Source organism: Octopus sinensis, unplaced genomic scaffold (genome assembly GCF_006345805.1).
Source record: "Octopus sinensis unplaced genomic scaffold, ASM634580v1 Contig17591, whole genome shotgun sequence".
Lineage (NCBI taxonomy): Eukaryota > Metazoa > Mollusca > Cephalopoda > Octopoda > Octopodidae > Octopus > Octopus sinensis.
Genome location: NW_021835157.1, coordinates 25,992 through 39,968, shown reverse-complemented (window position 1 = coordinate 39,968; position 13,977 = coordinate 25,992). Strand labels below are relative to the sequence as shown.

The 13,977-nt window shown below is 42.4% G+C and overlaps 3 protein-coding genes across 3 annotated transcripts; all 3 read left to right on the top strand.

The window, feature by feature from the left end:
* Positions 1-5,657: 5,657 nt before the first annotated feature.
* Positions 5,658-7,043, top strand: LOC115231147 (uncharacterized protein K02A2.6-like). The gene has a single exon (XM_029801227.1). It carries the CDS (start codon positions 5,658-5,660, stop codon positions 7,041-7,043), a length of 1,386 nt encoding a protein of 461 aa, XP_029657087.1.
* Positions 7,044-7,104: 61 nt separating this feature from the next.
* On the top strand, positions 7,105-8,274 carry LOC115231146 (uncharacterized protein K02A2.6-like). Its single transcript, XM_029801226.1, has one exon. The coding sequence runs from the start codon at positions 7,105-7,107 to the stop codon at positions 8,272-8,274; it is 1,170 nt and encodes a 389-aa protein (XP_029657086.1).
* Positions 8,275-10,849: 2,575 nt separating this feature from the next.
* LOC115231148 lies at positions 10,850-11,335 on the top strand. The gene has a single exon (XM_029801229.1). The coding sequence runs from the start codon at positions 10,850-10,852 to the stop codon at positions 11,333-11,335; it is 486 nt and encodes a 161-aa protein (XP_029657089.1).
* Positions 11,336-13,977: the final 2,642 nt, after the last annotated feature.

The following is a 13,977-nucleotide window of genomic DNA, read 5'->3' as shown; positions in this document are numbered from 1 at the left end:
TCGAACTGACAGTACCTTGGGAAGAGAACATCGGCAATGCAGAGAAACGAAAGGAGAAGAGGTACGAAAACCTAATCGAAGAATGCAGAGAACAGGGATGGAATGTTGAATATTATCACCTGGCAGTGGGGGCTAGGGGCTTCGTTGAAAGGAAAATGACAATGCTTTTCAAAAGAAGATTTTTTTTTTCTAGCTCCGAGCTGCAAAAACTAATAAGGAGAGTACAGGAGGTGGTCGAAAAAGCCAGCTTCTATAATATGGCTGAAGCGGGAAGACCGAAAATGGCTTGAAAGTCATAACATGCCGGTGGGAAATAACATCACTAGATGAGACAAGCTGACACTGAATCAGCTTCACTGACTGACAGGTGACGGTCATTTAGAAAATGCGCGGACTAAAACTACGCGCCTTCACTAGACAGTTAAGGTGAGACAGTGTCACGTGACAACTTGCTGGGGCTGCCTGCTGGAGCCTAGCAGCAGGTATTTAAAGGGAAAAATTGACAAGTCAGTCAGTCACCGACTGACACTCGCTGACGATACATCGAAGAGGCCAGGGAACAGAAGAAAGAAGAAGAAAGAAGACATGCACCCAACACCAGAGCTGAAGACACCTCCGGAAGCGGGGCGGCCGCCACTTCAAAACAGTAGAGGAGTAGGGGCTGAAACCGGACGTGGTTCCTCCTGATGATGTCTTGAGCTAACTGGATCCTATAAAGGAGCTGTGGTGCATATTTTTTCTCTTGATATAGATATTCTTTCAGATATATATACTGTAACTGTTTTTCTGTGGTGAGATTTTCACACTAACAGCATGAGTTGAATCTGTATTTATCTTGTTGTGTACAAGTTGAATCTTTGTAGATAGAGACGATGTTGTGATGACGTTATGTCTGTCACCTGGTTTACAATAGCGTCTTCACATTATGTTTGGCTTGGCTGTCGTCTGCCTTTCGAACTGGAACATGGTTGAGTAAGCTCTGTGTGGTCTCCGACCAAGACCTTAAAAGGTCTTAAGCCGAAAGACAGTGAATCATCAAATAATCAGTCTATTTATGGAGTTAAGATGGCTCAAATGAAAGGTCCTATCCGAAAGCCGTGATCGGTCAGTTTACACACTGGCGCGAAGTAAGTAGAGAGACAGAACGCACTTAGATGCTAACCAATCAAAATAGTGGACACAACAGGGTTAAACTAGCCAAAGATGTTTGTAATCTCAAACAAGATCATTCTTAATATTTCTCTCAAACAGTGAAGATAGCAATGAAGAAAACAATATTGCTAACACTCTCTTTATCAGTCACTTCCTTTATATGTTTTTTTTCTTTCCATTTTGTCTGTTGTAAATGTGGTGTTAGTAGTGTCATGGGCTGTGATGGAGCTATGTGGTGTTGGTGGAGGGGATTGCAGATGAAGTGGACGAAAGTAAGACTTGCAGGGGCCGGTGAGACAGGCAGAGGGCGTGCGTAGGCAGGAAGCGCATGGGGTCAGTTCGAGCAGAGAGACAAGACGTGTTTAATTCGTGAGAGTGACCGCTGATTCTGCCGAGGTCAACAGGTCAGGCCTTTTGTATTTTTCCCATTTGCTTCCTTTTCTGTTGTCCTTTTCCTCCATCACACTACAGTAAATGATAATAATAAACTTTTATCACAAAGTTTTCATACAAGTAAATTGTGTTAAAAGAGGGCAGAGGGGAAGTGTTTTTCTCGGAAAAACACTGATGTCATACAAAGTTGTTGTTAAACCAATCAACGGCTTAAAAACGATTAAATAAAGATTCAAGTTTCACTTTTGCTCAGAGTTGTGACAGCTACACTTTCAGAGCATCCACCCCACTACTGACTTGGTCACCTAAGTAATGGAAGCTATCAACTACTTCTAGTTTTTCTCCCTGGAATGTTGCAGAAGTTGTTTTCTGGAGATTTTCAGTGTTTATTGCTCCTAAGCATCTGCCATATACAAAAACTATCTTCCCAGTTAGCCTTCCTTTGATATTGCTGCACCTCTTATGTATCCATAGCTTACACTGGGTACATCTTATAGAGTTTCTATATACACCTTTTCTACAGATCGAGCAGGGCCATCTACCTGAAGGCGTTTGTGATTTGTCTACCTTCCTACTGATTACGACTTTGGTTTTAGCTAGGTTGACTCTAAGGCCCTTCAATTCTAATTCCTTGTTTCCACACCTGAAACTTTTCCTCGATTTCTGATAGTGACTCAGCTATTAGAGCAAGGTCGTCAGCATAGAGGAGCTCCCAGGGACATCTTGTCTTGAATTCCTCTGTTATTGCCTGGAGGACTATGAAAAATAGGAGGGGATTAAGGACTGAACCTTGGTGGACCCCTACCTCTACCCGGAATTCTTCACTGTACTCGTTGCCAACCCTCACCTTACTGATAGCGTCCCCGTACATGGCTCGCACAGCTCTCACTAACCATTCATCTATCCCTAGTTTCCTCATTGACCACCAGATAAGGGATTGTGGGACCCTGTCAAAGGCTTTCTCTATGTCAACGAAAGCCAGGTACAGAGGTTTATCTTTGGCTAGGTATTTCTCCTGCAGCTGTCTTACCAGAAATATAGCATCAGTGGTACTTTTCCCTGCACGAACCCAAACTGCACCTCATCTAAACTAACTCTCTCCCTAATCAGTTAGGCTATGACCCTCTCCATAACCTTCATTACCTGATCCAACAGCTTGATACCTCTGTAATTATTTGTATCTAAGGCGTCACCTTTACCTTTGTAGCAGTTGACTATTATGCTGCTACACCAGTCATTGGGTATGACTCCTTTGTGTATCACCTGGTTAACTAATTGGGTAACTAGGCTATAGCCGACATGCCAGATATTTTGAGTGTCTCTGAAGTGATTCCTGATGGGCCAGTGGCTTTCCCTGTCTTCATACTCTTAATTGCTTTATCTACCAAGGTACTGTCAACTCAGATAGCTGGTCTCTCTGTTGGGTCAGCATTCGGTAAACTCTCTTTCTCCCATTCATTCTCTTTATTGAGCAACCTTTCTTAGTGGCATCTCCAAATCTCTCTCTTTGCACATTAGATTAATATAAGCAATGTCAACCACCACCACTGTCATCATCGTCATCAATTTTCCATAAAGGAATATGTTGAATACTTTGACAGGATCTGGTGAGCAGCATTGACCTCTAGGGTCAGCTTTGGCATGGTTTCTATTGCTCGGTGCCCTTCCTAATGCCAACCACTTTACAGAGTGGACTGGGGGAAATTTTCCTGCCGTCATTACGAGTGAGGTTGCCAAGTAATGTCCGAGACAGAAAAAGAAAAAACTCCTACTAAATGGAGTGAGGAATCAAAAGGGTTATGTAGGGATTATTGTAGGTGTTGAAAGGCTAAAGTACGATCAAGGAGGTACAATAGAGAAAATATAGAGCACTGTTCTGTTTCCAGTTGCCACGCCATTCTGTGTCCACTCATTAAAACTTTTTAATCATCAACAATTTGGCTGTCACGGTTAAGCTTTTACAATGAAGAGGTCTCAACAGTGAAACATGTCTGAAGTTGTCTCTCTATTGCTAAATTCATTCCTTCACCATATGCTGAAGGAATGAACTTGATATTCCTTCAGCATTTGGTGAAGGAGTGAATTTGAAATGACACAGCCAGGAATTGAACGTGATGGAAGTTCCCGGCTCACACCCACAAAATCGCCTGTTTTTCGTTTGTGATCGTGTAACAGGCATGCGTTTCTTGGTTGACACCAGCGCAGAAGTCCGCATCATCCCTGTTTCCAACACTTCAGGAAAAAGAAAAGGGACACCAGTCTGTCTTCAGGCAGTTAACCACTCACCCATTCCAACCTACAGTGAACAGTCCCTAACGTTGAACTTAGGACTATGCCGCACCTTTCAGTGGGTTTTTGTCATTGCTGAACTGCCGACCCCTATTTTAGGAGCCGATTTCCTGCATTATTTCAGTCTCCTGGTAGACATTAAAAACAGACAACTTGTCGACAGCACCACGCAGCTTACTGTGCGCGGTTTGGCCGCTCGTATGGCCACAGTCAGCCAAACTATATTGCCCACAACAACTCGTCACAGTTCTATCCTGAAAGAATATCCGGATGTTGCTCGACCAGTGTTCCACAACCAGTCGATCAAGCACAAAGTCACCCACCACATCAAAACCAGCGGTCCACCTGTTGCTGCAAGGCTCAGAAGGATACCACGTGATCGTCTCAAGGCCGTCAAGTGGGAATTCCAGCACATGCTTGACCTTGGAATCATCCGCCCTTCCAGCAGCAACTGGTCCTCGCTGATACACTGAATCCCCAAAATATCATCGACCGATTGGCGGGTTTGCGGTGTACTGTACTGTAAGTGATGCATATCCAGTGCCCTATTTGCAGGATTTTTCTAGCTCGCTGCATGGAGCTTGCATCTTTTCCAAGATCGACCTTGTGCGAGCATACAACCAAATCCCAGTGGAACCTGTGGACATCCCGAAGACAGCAGTTACTACACGCTTCAGAATGTTTGAATTCCCGTGTATGCCTTTTGGTTTACGCAACGTGGCACAGACATTCTGTTACACATTCATATCTGTGTGTATATGTTGGCACACTTGTATGGTATACATCCCCACTTTTGGCACTATTTTGTTAGTGAACAAACTACACATAACATGGTGGCAGCGGTAAATAATTAATCGGAAACTGTGCCTTTACAGCAAAATAGAAACGCAACGAACCAGGAATTTAACAAACAAAACATCGCTTTGTCTTCGGACAACACGAGGATCCAAAATGGCCACCCCCGTCGCCATACAGATGAATCTACATCCGATCATGAATTGGGACTCCGGTGATATTTTGGAAGCATTTAAGAAATTCAAACAGAAAACTCAACTAGTTTCAAAAGTTTCCTGAAAGGCACAACTGATGATGAGAAGGTAAGCTATATCCTTTTATGGTCAGGCAATAAAGGTATAGACCTATTCAATAGCTAGGATATGTCAGAATCGGATTGCAATAAGCTAGATACACTTTTAGAGAAATTTGAAAGGCACCTAGAGCCCAGATCGAACCATAGAATTCACAGATACGAATTCCAGGGCCTGAAACAAGACCCACAAGAAACGATTGACAATTTCCTGTCCAGACTAAAGAATGTTGCCGAAAAATGCAAATTCAAAGATAAAGACGAAAGAATCATTGATCAATTAATATGGGGGTGTGCTCATAAAGAAGTTCAGAAATCCCTCATAGGTAAGGACGCTCTCCAGTTGATAGAAGCAGTAGACACTGCAAGAGCATTCGAAGCCACTACCAAACAAATGGCCTCACTTACCTTACAAACAAGCTCACTAGGCAGCAGTATAGATATTGTATCTAGGCACAGGACAAAACATACCTGCAAACAAAGAACATGCCAGTACTGTGGTACAGAGCATGAGTTCGATAACCGGAAGAAATGTCCTGCATTCGGTACACACTGCAAAGCATGTGGAAAACTTAACCACTGGGGAAAAATGTGTAGGGTAACAAAATCGCAGAAATACAAGCCCCAATTTTCAAAGAGGAGCGGAAATAGAAGAAGAGATATACATGCCCAACAACAAGAACAAAACACCTCAGAGGAGGAATTCTTGGCAGTCGGCACAATAAATGTGCATGAGATGGGAAATGACGACCAGAGAAAAAATGAGGCATACACAACAATAAGAATACAAAAGAAGTCTGGCAAGAAACGAATAAACATTGACTTAAGGCTGAAGATTGACACTGGAGCCCAGAGTGATATCTTACCTGTCAACCTCTACAAAAAGATGTTCCCAGAACACATGACAGAAGGGGATAAAGTCAAAGAAGGAATCCTCACACCAAGTGATGTAATCCTCACTGCGTACAGAGGTACCAGGATTCCACAACTGGGTAAAACAACTATCACAGGGACACACAAAGGAAAAACAATCAAGTGTTCTTTTTATGTCACAATTCTTGGACTAAATACCTGCAAAAAGCTAAATATTGTGTCAATCAATGCTGAAGTGAAAGCAGCTCCAAGCAGGATTGACAGAGATATGCCTATCAAAGACCGACCACCAATCACAAACAAAGAAGAACTGATAAGCATGTACCCTGAATGCTTTGACGATACAGTCGGGTGCTTTGTGAAATGTCGATATCATATAACAGTCGACCCCAATATCAAACCAATTGTTCACCCACCTCGCCGCGTCCCTCTAGAACTAAAAGAGAAGCTGGAGACAGAGTTGGACAGAATGGAAAAAAAAGAAATATTCACCAAAGTGACACGACCAACAGACTGGGTGAATTCAATTGTAATCAAGGAAAAACCCAATGGTACCCTACGGATATGCCTCGACCCAAGGGACCTGAACAAGGCATTAAAAAGAGAGTACCATCCAATTCCAACCCTTGAAGAAATCACACCATCATTGGCTGGATCCAAATTATTCAGCAAACTGGATGCCAGTAAGGGGTACTGGAATATAAAGATAGACAAAGAGTCATCCATGCTCACTACCTTCAACACACCATTTGGCAGATATCGGTTCAACCGACTCCCATTTGGATTAAAGGTGAGCCAAGATGTTTTCCAGCGCCAAATAGATGAAACCTACCAAGGCTGCAAGGGAGCAATTGGAATAGCAGATGACATCCAAGTGCATAGCAAGGATGAAACCACACATGACTTCAATTTACATGAAGCTATGGAGAAAACCCGACAAGCAGGCATCAAACTCAATGCAGACAAGTGTATAATAAAAGCAAAGGAGTGCAAATTCTTTGGAATTATATACTCTGCAGGGGGAGTTAAACCAGACCCCGCTAAAGTGGAAGCCATCAGAGACATTAAAGATCCTAAAGACAGGAAGGAACTCAGGAGCTTCCTGGGACTCATCCACTACATGGGAGCCTTCATACCCAAGCTGGCCGATCACACTGCAAATCTCCGAGAACTAAACAAAGATGACGTAGAGTTTGATTGGTGTGCTTTACACACAGGATTTCAAAACAATCAAAAAATTCATCAGTAAGGAGACAACTCTGCAATACTATGACAGACGCAAACCAGTAACACTCCAAGTCGATGCTTCTATGAGAGGAGTTGGCGCAGCACTGATACAGGAAGGTAAACCCATTGCATATGCCTCGAAAGCTCTCTCACCCACAGAGGCAAGGTACACAAATATTGAAAGGGAACTCCTGGCAGTAGTATATGGATGCGAAAAGTTCCATACATACCTGTATTGCAGACATTTCAATATAGAAACAGACCATCGCCCGCTAGAACAAATACATAGAAAAAACCTGACAAAAGCACCAGCCAGACTGCAAAGATTACTGTTAAGGCTTCAAACATACGACTGTGACATCAGGTACAAGCCAGGAAAAGACCTGATATTGGCAGATGCTCTTTCCAGACTATCCTCACATGATAAACAGGAGATGGAAGGACTAAGCATAAAGGTCCACCACATTGTAAATGTGACAACCACAAAGCTAGCGGAAATCAAAGAGGAGACCAGCAAAGATGAAGAACTTCAACTCCTTACTCAGATGGTGATTCAGGGGTGGCCAGAAAAGAGACATCAGGTGCAGCCCCTAATTTGTGAATATTGGGCCATCCATGATGATATATCAGTGGAGAATGGAATCCTGATGGCTGGATCCCGAATAATTATACCCAAGTCAATTCAAAAAGAGATTCTTGACAAGATCCACCAAGGGCATCTCGGAATGGAGAAATGCAAGCTCCGAGCCAAGTCAGCAGTATATTGGGTAGGTATGTACAAAGACATAGAGAAGACAGTTTCTACATGCCACATCTGTCAAAAGTACAGAAACTCACAACAAAAGGAGGAAATGATATCTAGTGACATCCCAAGAAGGCCATGGCAAACTATTGGAGTAGATCTGTTCACAGAGGGCCAAGAATGGTATTTGATAATGGCCTGCTACTATTCCAAATTTCCATTTGTGAGAAAAGTGAAAGATCTGACAGCCAAAACAATCACTACAGTGGCTCGAGGACTTCTAGCAGAGCAAGGAATACCAGAGCAGATCATATGTGACAATGGAACCCAGTTCACATCGCAAGAATTCAAAAAGCTAGCCGATGAGTATGGGTTCAATATTACAACTTCATCTCCACACTACCCCAAAGGTCATGGGTTTATAGAAAGACAGGTGCAGACAGTGAAGAGAACACTAGTCAAATGCAGAGAGACTAAGGAAGACCCACACCTGGCACTTCTGTCCCTATGAGCGACACCACTGAGAGCTGACATGAAATCCCCAGCAGAATTGCTGAATGGCAGGAAGTATAAAACTACCCTGCCAACCAAGATCCAACCTCCTATTGACCAGGAAGAGACAAGGGCAAAGCTAGCTGCCACTCAAGAACAATCACAGAGGTATTACAACAAACATGCACAATATTTACCTGAGATTCTTGGAGGACATGTGCATACTCAAGATCCCATAACTAAAACATGGATCCCAGCACAGGTTGTCAGTAGAGCTGAAACTCCAAGATCATATATAATAGAAATGGAATCTGGTAGGCAGCTGAGACGCAACAGGGCCCACATCCGCCCAACACCAAAGCTGTCAAGGACAACGTGTACAACACCTGCTGCATCAGTGACAACACCTACAGAATCATCACCCCAACGGGCACAAACCACCTATCAGCAGCCCAACAACACACCTCAGACACCGGTGCGAAGCACAAGATCCACCAGATGGAGAAAGAACATTCTGCCACCGGTTCGATACCGCTAAAGAAAAAAAAAAGAAATGAAAAGATAAGTAGCTAATTTAGCTAGATTACAAAGCAGAGGCAGAATAATCTCACGGTTTCTGCTGCAGGATTGCCACCTCAGGCTGACAATCCATTAGAGTAAGGGAGACTACTTATATTGTCTTCACTGCCAAAAGACCCCTTTATTTTTTCAAGAAGAAGGGATGTTACACATTCATATCTGTGTGTATACGTTGGCACACTTGTATAGAATACATCCCCACTTTTGGCACTATTTTGTTAGTGAACAATACAAACTGTGTGTAAAACATATTATGTATCACTACGCCGAATGTTGACAAGTCAGTGTAACATGAAAAGTAAATAAACACGTAAAACAATAACAATGGCTTTCATATTGGTTGTCTATCCCATTAGAACCCAAACTACACATAACACATTCCAAAGGTTTATCGACATGGTTACTAGAGATCTGCCTTTTGTCTATGCCTACATAGACGACATACTCATGGCCAGTAGCTCAGACGAAGAACGTGACCTGCACCTGCTATTTGAACGCCTCTGCAAATACAGTGTTGTTATCAACCCCAGCAAGTGTTCGTTTGAGTTGCTTCCCTTCATTTTCTCGGACACATCTCCTTCCCGAGAAAGTCAAGGCCATCGTGGATTTTCCACCACCCACATCTCTCTGCAAATTAAGGGAATATTTTGGCCTAGTGAATTTCTATCAAAGGTTCGTACCCCACCTCGCTGAGATAGTGCAACCGCTCACGGATTTGGTATGTCAGTGAACTTGCAAAAATACAGAAATTGCCCTGAACGAAGATCAATTCAAGATCTCTTTCACTGCCCTGAAAAAAGCGTTATCCAACGCTACCATGTTGGTTTATCCAAAACCATACGCCCCACGATGTTTACTCATTGATGCATCCGATTTCGGAATTGGAGGTGTACTACAGCAGCTTGTTGACGGCATATGGCAACCGTTGTCCTTCTTTTCTAAGCGGTTAAAATCCACTGAAACAAAATACAGCACATTCAGTCAGGAATTATTAGCGGCATACCTGGTCGTTAAGCATTTCCGTCACATGCTAGAAGGTACCAATTTTGCCATATACACCGACCACAAGCCATTGGTATATGCATTTAACACCAAGCTGGATCGCCACTCGCCGAGAGAAATCCGCCACCTCAACTTCATATCGCAGTACACGACAGATATAAGCCACATCAAAGGGACAACCATCTTAGCAACCGATGCACTTTCACGCACGCAGATCAATGCTATCCACACCACGGCTACAATTGATCTGGCACGTATAGCAGCTGACCAGGAGAATGACAAAGAACTTCTAAAGCTCCGGAATTTGTCATCTCTGAAATTTCAGCATGTTCCGCTACCATCATCCACGGCCCATATTTGGTGTGATATCTCCACCAGTCACCAACGCCCTTATATACCACTAACATCATCAAGAAGTTTTCTCCGCTCTGCATTCTCTGTCACATCCTGGTATTTACTCCACTCAAAAGCTGATATCGACCCATTTTGTGTGGACCAGTATCAACAAGGATATCAGAAAATGGACCAAGTGCTGTGTCGTGTGCCAAAAAGCGAAAATCTACCGGCACATAAAATCACCAATCGGTCCCTTTTCGCAACCCGACGCACAATTTCAGCACGTTCACATTGACATCGTGGGACCTCTTCCACCTTCGCAGAATTATACATATTTGCTTACCTGCGTGGATCGTTTTTCGCGGTGGCCCGAAGCTTGGCCCTTATCTGATACATCAGCAGAAACAGTCGCCAAAACATTGGTATCACAATGTGTTTCGCGTTTTGGCACACCCGCAACAATCACCACCGACAGAGGACGTCAGTTCGATTCCCACCTTTTCACCGAGCTGACTCGTCTCCTCGGGTGTAAACACACCCGCACTACGGCTTACCACCCTGAAGCAAATGGCATGGTCGAACGCTTTCACCGCCAACTCAAGACATCTATCAAAGCAGCTCCAGACAGTTCTCACTAGTTGGAACATCTTCCTCTAATCCTCCTTGGAATTCGATCCATGGTTAAGGAAGAACTGGGATATACTCCGGCTGAACTCATCTATGGCACAGCACTCACCTTACCTGGGCAGATGATCGAACCTGTTTTATCACAAGACTTTCCTGACCCACAACAATATGTGCACCGATTACGGACATCCATGTCGCAGTTATCACCTTCAGGCCCCAGAAAACAGAACGTCGTTTCACGAGTCCCAAAAGACATCAACACCTGGACTCATGTTTTCGTGAGGAATGATGGGATACCATCTCAACTTCGCCCACCATATTCCGGGCCCTACAAGGTCACCAAAAGAGAACTCAAGTATTTCGTCCTCAATATTGGAGATAAACGAAATACGGTCTCGATTGATCGTTTAAAAAAAGCCTTCATCGAGGAGGACTTACATTCAGTTCCCTCCTTTCCTCGAACAGACTCAACAACTCCAGCAAACACCACAGATTCTGCACAACCCCGACACACCAAATCGGGAAGAACAGTTTGATGGCCAGCAAGGTTTGTGCAAGTTTTTCGGGTAAGTTCCGAACTCTTAACCTACCCATCTTAAATGAAATGCATACATCAACACATAACTCACATGATTGCTCACATACAAACCAAAAGAAATCAACCAACATTTTGTATACATAAAGAAAAACAAAAAAGGAAAACAAAACAAAAACGTTCCACATCAATGAAAAACTTTCTGTACGTACGTATGTTTTGTTTTCTCTTTAAAATGTTTTGCCTTCTTGTAAAAATATTTTGCTACCTGTATGCTTACACACACTTACAACAGTCACATTCTCATGTGTGCTACCATTCGATCTTTTTCGCCACTGAAAGACACCTTGCCTCTATTAGACCTCTAGTGGGTCGAGTAATCAATAGACGCACATCTCTTTCAACGCGCCGACATATTTCTGCCTGGGTACATATACGTATTGCTCACCATATAGCACACACCAACAGTAAACTTTTGCTTCATATTTTTATATCCCGTTTTTGATATATATTCATTTGTCTGTTACAATGTGTAAATTTTTTCTGCATACACGCAAAAAAATAACATTTCCAATATCGTTCGATCTCTGTGGCTTTCTCACTAGATGTGGGGTAGTGTAAGAATTAACACTTCCTTCTCCAAGCCTAGATTCGAAACCGAATCCAAGAATTCTCGGTCGTCCAAACCATGACGATCAACAGGCACGAAAAAAGGTTTTCTTTGTCCTGTCAAAAATTGATTGATCATCTCCCTTTGACCTGTGACCTCAGCCATGTCATGCGAATTTCAACTGGACAGGGGCTGACCTATTTAGGTACAACTTCTGCCGCAGTATGTCTGTCTTTCTAGCTGCCAGTATTTGTTATAAATACAGTAGTGAATCGAGAAAGCGAGGCAGACAAACGGGGCAGACAGGCGAAAAAAGATATACGACACGACAGGTTTTGGCAGACCGCAGAGGCTGAGAGAAATGTTCGAAGCACCACGGTAGACTACTGTCTAAAATGAACAATGCACACACACAAACACACACAAATGTACTCCATATTTCTAGCAACTCGTTGCAGTTACCAACATTTTGTATGTAGTGTACCTATAACGAATCAAATCCTGTAAATAAATTCTTTTCAATTATGGATCGGTTTACGTATTTGTTTATATACACACTTAACCACTACACACACACACATAAACACACACACACACACATAAACACACACACACACACACACACACACACACACACACACACACACACACATATATATATATATATAAGTACAGCAAAAATTTATATTCAAATGAATATGGTACTTAATTTAGATGCACCAGAATACTGTATGGTGTTATCCATAAAAATCCGTGGGGTGGCTATAATCAAAATAAGCAACAAGAATGACCCCGGTAATTTGGTACGATCGTTTCGTACTACATCATTTTATTAAATGTTGTAAGTATTACAACAGTTTTAAAATGCTGAGCACTCTTCAGCCAATTATAGAGGTTTTCCAATAATACAAAAATTTTCATATCAAGTGGCAACATTATAGAGAAGGTAGATACATAGACAAAGATGTGGATTTAAATTTTAAGAACATTTGAGGTAGTGGAGCTCATCAACTGACTGACTAAGATTCGGTTGCTCCAGATACTGAAAGATTCTGAGAGGGAAGAATAAGTGGAAAGAGACAATAAAGAATTTTCTAATTATAGAAATGGGTTAGGGTTAGGATTATTTCTATAATTAGAAAATTCTTTATTGTCTCTTTCCACTTATTCTTCCCTCTCAGAATCTTTCAGTATCTGGAGCAAACGAATCTTAGTCAGTCAGTTGATGGACTCCACTACCTCAAATGTTCTTAAAATTTAAATCCAAATCTTTGTCTATTTGTCTACCTTCTCTATAATGTTGCCACTTGATATGAAAATTTTTGTATTAATGGAAAACCTCTATAATTGGCTGATGAGTGCACAGCATTTTAAAACTGTTGTAATACTTACTATATTTAATAAAATGATGTAGTACGAAACGATCGTAGCAAACTAACGGAGTCATTCTTGTTGCTTATTTTGAGTATATATATATATATATATATATATATATATGTGTGTTTGCACAGGGATTGCCCCTTTACCCATCTGTGTTTGCACAGGGATTGCCCCTTTACCCATCTCCCGGGGACTCGTCGGACATTTAAAGATAACCACTCACATAAAAATAGCCGCGGCCACAGTCACCTGCGGTTCCCTAGACAGGAAACCACCTCTTCTTCCTCTTTTTTAGCTATAATGAATCTAGCAAAAGAACTGGAAAAAAACATCCGAGCTATCACCCACCACCATCCACCACTATTACCCCACTACACATGCCATTAAAAAGCAATCAAATAAACAAATCACCAAAACAATTAAAACCATCCACTCTCGCCTCAACATTTCTGCTTAATGCCCAAGGCATCAGCCCTTCCACCAATACACAAAAATGGAAGATAAGATTCCTGGAGGACTGGGTCGAGGCCCATCCAAACCACATCCCTTTCTTTGTCCTCACTGAAACCCATCTTAGTGACCTCCACTTGGAAGCCGAGGTGAAAGTTAAAAATTTCAAAACCATTCGTGCTGATCGTGCTGGCAGAAGAAAG